Genomic DNA, 10,000 nt, shown 5'->3' on the forward strand with positions numbered 1-10,000 from the left:
GCTTTTAAGTTTCCTTAAACAATCCATAAGTCACATAAAAATTAAATATAAAAATATACCAATCCCTACGTATCTGAGAAAGGACTGAGTTCTATGAAACAGTCATATAACATGAATACTGTACTCAATTCAATGAGAAATAAATTGGACCAGGCTGAACGTTTTACAAGAAATCTTGTACGACTGAAAATTTTATGCATAAAAAGGGGACAGTAGGAAATTTTGTTTTACGTAAATTTGCGTATTGGGATGATACGCATATTGAAGGACTGGTGTAGATACAGAATGTAATTCACTACAGTACTACCTCTCATTAACGGACTAAAAGGGGGGTAACGGTGTCCATCGATGTGAATAATCCGTTGATTTGGAGTGTTTTGGGTGGCATAGTGATTGCACGCACTGAACAACAGCACCGAAAACACAGCTAATTAACATCTGTTAATGAGAGGTAGTACTGTATTTACATTTGTTACTCGGGTATACATGGTTGGTTAGACAAATACTTGCTACTGTAGTGCCTAAAAGTTGTGCCAAGTTTACGACAAGTGCTTAGTTGTAGCCAAAGCTTGCCTTTGCCCTTTGGACTCTAGAGCGAGCTGGGGCAAGTGACGGCAGTCATCAAGGATAAAATCAGAAACCTTTGTAATTACAAGGTTCAATGATAATTTTGGCTGGAGATAAGGGTTTAACTGCATGAACTCATTTAACGATATACATTCTTAATGACTGTAATAAAAATTCTCAAATATAAGTTACAGTGGGTGCTCTACTTGTTCCTACTGATGCACCCCATATCTACTCTTCAACAAAACCCATCTCATTGTAAATTATTGGTGGAAGAATGACCTAACTTAATTCCTATTCCATGCACTGCATGGCGTTGTTTCCAGAACATCTTTTCCTGTAATGAAGTGTGATGTTCTCATATGTAACAACATTTATGAGAAATTATTTATATATAAAAACAAGGTTTACATGTTTGTGTGGGTGGGTCAGGGGGGAGATGGGGGAGAGGAGAGGAGAGAGAATATGACTTACCCTCTCTCCTGCTGCTAATTTTTCCTACTTTGCCTTTTGTATCAATTACTATTTTGCCATAAACATTTGGTCTATATTTGGATCATTTCATTGTACGTAGTTTATCTTTTTAGTTTTTATTTTGCACCGATACACAGATAAAAATCCTATTACGAAATTACGAGGATAACACAAAAAGCATTTGAAACTGATTTCCATTGGGGTTCTCTTAAAATACGATGAATCTAGATACATTCAAACAGGTAATATAACTAAGAACAGAACATGATAAATCATATGTACTTGAAATAAATATCATTGGCACGACTCATTATGAGAAAAAAAAAAAAAAATTATATAGGAAGTTCAGACCGTCACCATGTTCTTATAAATAATAAACTTTGACACAACTCATTACATATAGAGAAAAAACTAATGACACCTAAAGTATTAAACAATACTGTAATAATAGTTATAAAATACAACATGATACGATAATACTGATATTGACAACTTTACATACGAAAAAATGTAGTTCAAACAAAAATTGACCAAACTATAATGGTTGGACTTGTAAAAAAATTACATATAGCAAAGTAATCATGTGGAGAGAAGTTTAATTACTGGAAATAACCCTATGTGAGGACAGTCTTTATTAGTACGACATTTTGTGAAATGGACTGAACAAGACATCACTACAAACACATAGTAAGACCCAATGTCAATGGCAAAATATAAACCACATGATATATTCATCAGTAGCATAGTTAACATTTGCCAAATATCACAAAGAACTTGCCAAAAATATATAACCTATGGAATACACAGCATCCCTAGTTTCAATAATTTGTGATTTTTAAGTAATTAACAATAGCTACTTGACTTCCATGCAGAGCAAAATATTTCATTTAATAGCCACCTACTATTCACTTGTAAACACAAATCATTATTACTTCAATTCTAGCCAAGCCATTGAAGACTTACCTACTAGGTACATCAATGCAACTACCTAAATTGATTTTAATGAACAATTAACATTTCCCATTCATGACCTCAATATATTCAACAAACACACAGAATATAATACAATGTTTAAACATTCAACAAATTCAAGACCACGCTAAACAATATGGATGGTCTCTTCTTCCATGTGGACCCGACTACCCACGTCCATTCCGCTGGCGGAGATCAACAATTCCTTCACGCTTGTCCATCGACAAGTATCGGCTACCTCCCCACCACAATAATGACTACCAGAGAATTCAATATTGAAATTATGCGCGAAAATGATGACAAAAAACCTTGGTTGAAAGAAAGTTGAGCAAAACCTTTTACTTCCAGGAATTCTGGCATAAACATGACCACCCCTCGCTGTCCATGAGCTGGCGGGGCTCGGTTGGACTTGGAACATTGGGCTAGCGACGAAAACAAACATGAATTTCATCACTATGTACATCTAGCAAATCTAAAATCTCTTACACTCACCTGCGACATGGAGGACATGCTGGATAAGTTCTTTATCATGTCATTACTCCGTTGCTCATAGTTTCTTCAAACACTGCAAATGTCTACACATTCAACATGGAGGAGCGCATGAGACCGGGAATGAAACGAGTGTTATGATTGGTCAAACCCAAATGTCCCGCCAAAAATTGTCCAATAGGAATATTTCGTCGCTAAAATTATTCAGTGTACATTTGAGAGAAGAAATGTATATAAAGACAAAGTGATGACTATTTTAGTAATTACTTCATTATTTAATTCATTATGAAATGGAACTGTTAGCCCAATATTTATAAAAAAACAGCAACAATGCGTATTTAAGCTTTAATATACTTGAATACTCTTATGGAGTACTCAATTCTATTTAACTTTGATTATGAAACGTCTATAAGGTAATTGTCCCACATGTGTAGTTTGATATTTGTTTACATGTAAATCGTCTGCAAAATAGCTAAGGATAATACAATTTTATTTCAAAGATAATCAATCACGGTAAAAAGTAATTGATTCTTCATATTCACCTTATGTATGCTTAGGTTGAGAGTTCAAAGAATACCACTTTAACTGTATTAATGAACTAGAAATATATGACACATACTAATATGGACCTTTTGACACGGGTACATGAAGATTAGATTATTTTTAATTTATGTATACAAACAGGAATTGAGTTGCAGCATTACCTGTAAAAATGTATGAGTAAATGGCATCTGATCACCTAAACTCCAGCTTTACCTGGTTTAGGTGAAAAATGATTACCCTTACTTAGGGTTAGAAACAGCAAGAGTCGTGATAAATTCTAAGTACTTTAACTTTTTCCTGCTGTGCATGCACGATTTCCCTTTTCCCTACGTGGATATGTCTAGAAGGGTGTCCGGACATAATTCCTCCTGGACACAATCCCCCCGGACAAAATCCCTCCGGACAATATCCCTCCTGGACAGAATCCCCCCAATACAATATCCCCCCTGGACAGAATCCCTCCTTGAGTATATGTTTATGTATTTCAATATTATAATATATTAATGTATTTTTATATATATTCTCATATGATATTTGACTGTATATGTAAATATATGTTTGTATATTAATATATATATAATATTTTCATATGTTTGTAAGGTGTAGTAGTGAAGCAATAATTAAATAAACTTTTTATAAATGATTTATTCTAACAAGTATATAAATGTCTGTACTGCATGCATTAGCACCTCGGTAAAGTACGATGTTAATTGCTTTGCATGTGATGGTATATAATGGGAAAGCTGCTAATGCCTAATCTGAATAATGTGGGGGGATTTTGTCCAGCCCGCTCACTTTTGTGGAGGGATTCTGTCCAGGAGGGATATTGTCCGGAGGTATTTTGTCCTGGGGGATTGTGTCCGGGAGGGATTATATCCCAGATCCGTCTAGAAGACTTCTTCACAGCCACGGTGATCCGCCACTGTTACCCTTCCAGGTGTCCAATTTCTTTAAGGCCACCTGGTCCTATTTTCAATTTGCTTTTGTCTTTGAGAAATTAATCCACCCATTTTTTTTGTCACAGCCACGGTGATCCGCCACTGTTACCCTTCCAGGTGTCCAATTTCTTTAAGGCCACCTGGTCCTATATTCAATTTGCTTTTGTCTTTGAGAAATTAATCCACCCATTTTTTTTTTCTCCATAGTAAATCGCATAGACTAGAGTAAATGTAACGAATTACATAGTTTATGACAGTGATCGGGTTCCATTTCACTATTTTGGGTAGTTAATTTAACACATTTTTTAACTTAATTTTTTTCTTAAATTAGTTTATCAAAATAAGAGTGGGTATTCTCAAGAATATTAATATTGCAAGTTTACTTGTCATGTGTAGTATAGGAGGGGTCCATCAATCAATACACTGTTGTATGACTTTCTTGCAGGAGACCCATAGGATAGGTTCTAGAATCTAGATGAGTTTCACTGCCAATGAATTTGCTCACAAGTCACTCAAGGCAAAGGAAAGTTATTGTAGTCTTGCCTGGATATGGCTAAAATAGGACAGTTTAGGATGAAGTATAATGAGCGGTTATAAGACTTGAGGCAATTTCATACTCATACTGTGGCCAGGCCTTTTGTTTTGAACTGTAACTGTTCTGTGTTGGTACTGTTTTAAAGTTAGATGATGGCTTGAACACGAGTCACATTAGACAGTGACTTTTTTGTCATGAGTGGATTTTTCTGTTAGGCTGATGTCTTAGGGAATTTAGTAAAGAATGGAGTATTTAGTAAGTAATTTATTTGGCATTGAATCAATATACATGAAGTGCTGATAAAGAAAAGAACATAGTTTGAAATCATAATTACAAATACCAAGGATAACTCAAAAAAGCATGTAAGCTTATTTCCATTGTGGTATGGATGTTGTCTTGGTGGCCTTATTTTGGTATGTTTTTAGAAGTGCACACCTATGTGATATAGCATTAGAAAATTGAATACTGATTTTGTCAATTATAATACATCAATTAAATAGATATATTTCTTGGCAGAATCAATAACAGAAAATGTTGCTAAAAGCTATGCACAAACGAATAAAGTTGTGTCGATTCCTTTAAACATTGTCTTTATTTTGATAGATTCGAAGGTTGAAGAGGACAACGACAACCCTGACGACCTCTAGAATTACAGGTACTGCATTACTAAATACAGGTTAGGTTAGGATAGAATAGATGAATTTATCATACTTTAAATTCTTCGACCTCCACATCAACCAAAACAAAGATGGCATCTCAAGCAGCTGAAGCACCTACGCTTGTTTGTGTATAGCTTTTAGCAACTTTTTCTGGTATTGCTTTCCACCAAGAACAATGTATACTATGCTGATGTGTTATAATTAAAAAAAATATATTTAATTTTCTATTGTTATATTGCATAGGTTTACACTTCTAAAAATTTACCCTTTTTTGTTTTTATCTGGGTGTGTTGTTGTGTGTGGATGTGATGTGAGGTGTATGTGATAGGTTGTTATACAAGTTGAATAACATGCTGCAAGTAGCTTTTTTCAGTTGGTTGTGGTTGTGTTGTGTGACAGGATGGATGGGTAGGATTGAAGACTCGTATAGAACTGTGCACCCTTCACTTTGATGAGTTACTCTAATAGGAAAATTTTGGTGTCTGTATATAAAAGTAACTGAGTAAGTGACCACTTCGGTATGATGACGCCTATGTATGCGTCATGAGGCACGAGTGGGTACACGAGGATGCTGGCATCGGCATCTTGATTACATATATTTTTTTGTAGTTGTACATGAGTTACCCCTGGATTCTGTGAACTGGTTTGGTCACGTTTTCTGTGTTTACTATCACTCAAAGGAAAAGAGAATGAGTAATACAGCAGTGACTTTATATTTTATAATGTGAGTAGTGTGATGCATTGTACATATGGCAGCCAATGCTGCACACGAGAATTTGATGTGTATTAAGGTGGTCAAGATGATCTATTGGGGAGTAAATTACCTATGAGTCATTGGACAGTTATTTTTTTTTATCTATCTATTTATTTATTTATTATTTATTTATTTATTTATTTATTTTTGTAGTGCATACCTATGCAATACAGTATTAGAAAATTAGATATTTATTTTGTAAATTATAATGCATCAATGTAATACATATTTTTCTTGGTGGAAATCAATAACAGAAAATGTTGCTAAAAGCTATGCACAAACGAACGAAGTTGCATTGACTCCGTTAGTCGCCATCTTTTTGATAGATTCAGAGGTTGAAGACAATGACCCTGATGACCTCTAGAATTACAGGTACCATATTACTAAATGCAGGTTAGGTTAGGCTGGGTAGGTAGGTTAGGTTAGAATAGACAAATTTATTATATTTTAATTTCTTCAACCTCTGCATCTACCGAAACAAAGATGGCAGTTGAAGCGGCTATGTTTGTGTCTAGCTTTTAGCAACTTTTTCTCTTATTGATTTCTGCCGATAATAACTTATACAGACGCTCCTCTACTTACGTTCATTCGTTTTACGTTTTTTCGATTTTACGTTTGAACTGACTGTAAAAAAAAAAATTGAGTGAAGTTTTTAGGTTAGCGCGCTCTCTGTAGTTCAAAAGATACTTGCGTATGACGCTGCGTCCATTGTTTACATTGCACAAACGATAAACTGAACATGCCTTGCCTCCTCCTCCTCCCCCTCCTCCTCCACCATCTCAATTTATGTTGCTTGAATTTAATTTATTTGAAATTAATGTTATTATTTTACAATGTTATGTGTATAATTAATGATTTAGGGGTGTTTTATAAGATACGGTAATAGAATTTACGGATGTATAGTACAGTAACAACTTACGTTCATTTTCAACTTACGTTCGGCCGTTCGGAACGTAACTAAAACGTAAGTTGAGGAGCGTCTGTATTACATTGATGAGTTATGATTAACAAAATTATTATTTAATATTCTATTGGTATATCGCGTAGGTGTGCCTCTCTAAAAATTTACCATTATTTCTGTCTGGATACAATGATCAGCACACCTGAAATAAGTGACAAATGAAAAACTTAGAATTGCATATAGATTCCACTACAAATGACAAACATAGAGTGACATGTTGTATAGATTCAACTAGGGAGGTTTTGGTGTATACCAGTACATATATTATTCTTGATGTTTTGTTTTATGGAATCTGTCTTCTTGATTATAAAAAACTGTGTGGGACCATTGATGGGTACTTGTGGTGGTCCTGGAACTTGGACGTCAGAGCTGCCCATTTTTTAAACCTGTCAACCTTTTTCTAATTCACATAAGTGATATTGGCTCGAGTGTGAGAGGCTCCCATCTCTCCTCCTTTGCCGATAACGCAAGTATAAGCTGCCCTGTAATAAATGAGGGAGAAGTGTCTTCCTACAACGAGATCTTGACGCAGTATATGCCTGGGCCAGGAGAAGCAACATGACCTTTAATGAGGGAAAGTTTTAAATGCTAAGGCATGGCTTAGATCAAACTACAAAGAACACAACTTCACTACACACTGAAAGACAAGATATCACCCCATATCCATACATCAAATATCTGGGTGCAACCCTTTGTGAACTCTGCTCCATCCAACAACATATCACAGAGACAGTGAAAAGGGCCAAAGAGATGATTGGATGGGTCCTCAGGACCTGTGTCACAAGGAAGCCAATAGTAATGCTGACCCTCTGGAATGCCCATGCAGCTGCTCTAGGCAGTGCAGAGGTCCTATACCAAACAAATAGCAGAACTGAGGGACTTTGACTACTGGAACTGCTAAAGGGAGCTGGGGCTATCTTCAGCAAAGGAGATGGGACAGATACAGGGCCATCTATATCTGGAAGGTCCTGGAGCAACAAGTACATAATCCTACAGCCTCAGGACTCCTGCAGCCCACAAACAATGAGAGAACAGGACGTAAGTGCAACAGAAGGAGTATACCATCCAAATCCCCATCAAGAGCCAAGACCCTGCTGGTGTCCAGTTTGGCACATGATGGGCTTAAATTCTTTCATGCACTGTCCAATAATTTAAGGAACATCACTGGTTGCCCAGTGGTTGCTAGCATGGACAAATTCCTATAAATCTGTGCCAGATGAGCCCCCAGTACCAGGCTACACCAGCAGATGTAGGATCTCTAACACCACACCAGATCAAGTGGGCCTCTTTCTACAGGGACACCAGATCTGGTAGCAGTGGTGGACCACCACAACAGTGAGGAAAGACCTCAAGATATTACCAAATAAACCAAGTACATCAGTAACCCCTTCACCTCCATCAAGATGTGTAGCCCAGAGGGGCTGACAGTCTCTGGACTGAGCTCAGATATTTGTTAGCTTTAAATTTATTTTGTACACCTTTTCACACACAGAGAGCTGACATGCAGTGACTGCTCCCCTCTTACTAATTTCAGCTAGTGACATAGAAAGTGTCCTACACCAATACAACACAAACAATTGTTTCCACTCCCAAAGATCTTTGAGAGGGCCTGAGGACCATTGTTAGTGTTTTTGGGCCATGGGTTTTGCCCACATTGAAACTTGTGGTAAATATTATTATTGCACATCCATCCCACACCCAACCAAAAAATTATTATTATTGTAATAATAATAATAGGATAGATCATTGCCTCCTCTCCCTATGGACTGGAGTCACACATCCTTTATGTATGTTAAAATCTCTACTCATAGAAGAATGAAGCTACTTTTGTATCTCAGTTGTCCCTTGAAACTATCCTTTATCACTTCTATGACTCTGTCTCTTCTGTATACCTTGTTCAGGGGGAAGGGGGAAGAATTCTGCCACTGTATTTCCCATGTGTGTTGTCAAAGGTGACTAAGTGGGATGGAATGATGGAACTAGGGATCTTGCTGTTTATATGGTTATTGTACAAAAAGTTAAGGAATAAGATGGTGTATGAGGAGGAGTCCAACCAGAACCCTATAACTGGGTATTAGATATTGCATTGTTGTGGTACAGATGAGAGTAAAAGGGAAGAGATTGATGTTTTTCATGAGAAGGAAGATGGATATATTAGTATTTAGTGAAACTAAGTTGAAGGGGTTTGAGTATGAGTTTGGGAGTGTGGTGGTGAGGGTTTTGGGAGTGATGAGAGGGGAAGTGAGGGAAGGAGTGGCTGTACCGGGAAGTGATGAGATAGGAAAGTGTGTGGTGGAGGGAAATGTCTGAGGTTAATAGGCCTAGTGTAGGCCTTATGGTCTCTTGCAGTCCCCTTCATTCTTATGTTCTTAATATTAGTGAAGATGAAATTAGGATAGGGGATTTAGGTATTTACGGGTGCACATGGTCCTGGCACTGAGAAAAGTGAAGAGGGGAAGGCTTTTTGGGTTCATGAGGAGTGTTTAGAAAGTTTTGGATGGAATGTAAATGCAGTGGTGTTGGGAGATCGTGATGTTAGAGTAGGTGATGAGTCAGATGGAGTAGTATGTATATTTGGAGTGGTAACTAAGAATTATGGTAGAGACATGATATTGGAAAGAAAGGGAGATAATGATAGCAAACACTAAGAAGAGAGCCAAGCATAAGTATACATGGGAAAGGGAGATGAACAGAATGTTGGTTGATAGGTCATATATGGACTATGTAGTGGTACATAAAGGAAATATTTGAAGAGTTCTGGACATTCAAGTTTTCTGAGGAGAGAGTGTGGGGGTTTCAGATAATTTTTTGGTAGAGGGGAAATTGAGAGTGGAGGAAAAGGGTGGGAGGTAGAGAGATAATGAGAGTTAGCAAATTGAATGTGAAGAAATACCAGGAGAAACTGAGGAAAGTGTGAAAGGTGGTGAAGGATAAAAGGGAAGTAGTAGAAGAAGAATGGTGTTTCAAGGTGACAAAGTGGGGAAAGATAGTATGTAGGACAAGAAGGATGGGAGGGAATAGAAGGAAAGGTAGTGAATGGTGTAATGAAAAGGTGAAAGTGAGCATATGAAGACTTGTTGTAAAGTAAAACAAGGGAAGCATATGAGG

At 36.9% G+C, this 10,000-nt stretch overlaps 2 protein-coding genes across 9 annotated transcripts in view; one reads left to right on the plus strand and one right to left on the minus strand.

The window, feature by feature from the left end:
* Usp10 (ubiquitin specific protease 10) overlaps positions 1–2,663 on the minus strand; it is a 21,913-nt gene extending 19,250 nt beyond the window's left edge. For both annotated transcript variants that reach the window (XM_076173842.1, XM_076173841.1), the window contains exon 1: positions 2,506–2,663. In XM_076173842.1, coding sequence (XP_076029957.1) covers positions 2,506–2,544 — 39 coding nt within the window. In that variant the 5' untranslated portion in view covers positions 2,545–2,663. The remainder of the gene's footprint in view (positions 1–2,505) is intronic.
* Positions 2,664–2,853: 190 nt separating this feature from the next.
* mRpL36 (mitochondrial ribosomal protein L36) overlaps positions 2,854–10,000 on the plus strand; it is a 13,292-nt gene continuing 6,145 nt past the window's right edge. Inside the window, exons 1-2 of one of the 7 annotated variants that reach the window (XM_076173847.1) lie at positions 2,957–3,015; positions 5,122–5,173. Coding sequence is in view for 2 of the 7 variants with exons in the window: in XM_076173843.1 (XP_076029958.1) it covers positions 2,869–2,915 (47 nt within the window). In the remaining 5 variants the exon portion in view is untranslated. The other 6 variants (XM_076173848.1, XM_076173843.1, XM_076173845.1 and 3 more) reach the window with 6 other exon arrangements.

This window comes from Oratosquilla oratoria, chromosome 35 (genome assembly GCF_046742065.1).
Source record: "Oratosquilla oratoria isolate Oo_2021 chromosome 35, ASM4674206v1, whole genome shotgun sequence".
NCBI classification, from domain to species: Eukaryota; Metazoa; Arthropoda; class Malacostraca; order Stomatopoda; family Squillidae; genus Oratosquilla; species Oratosquilla oratoria.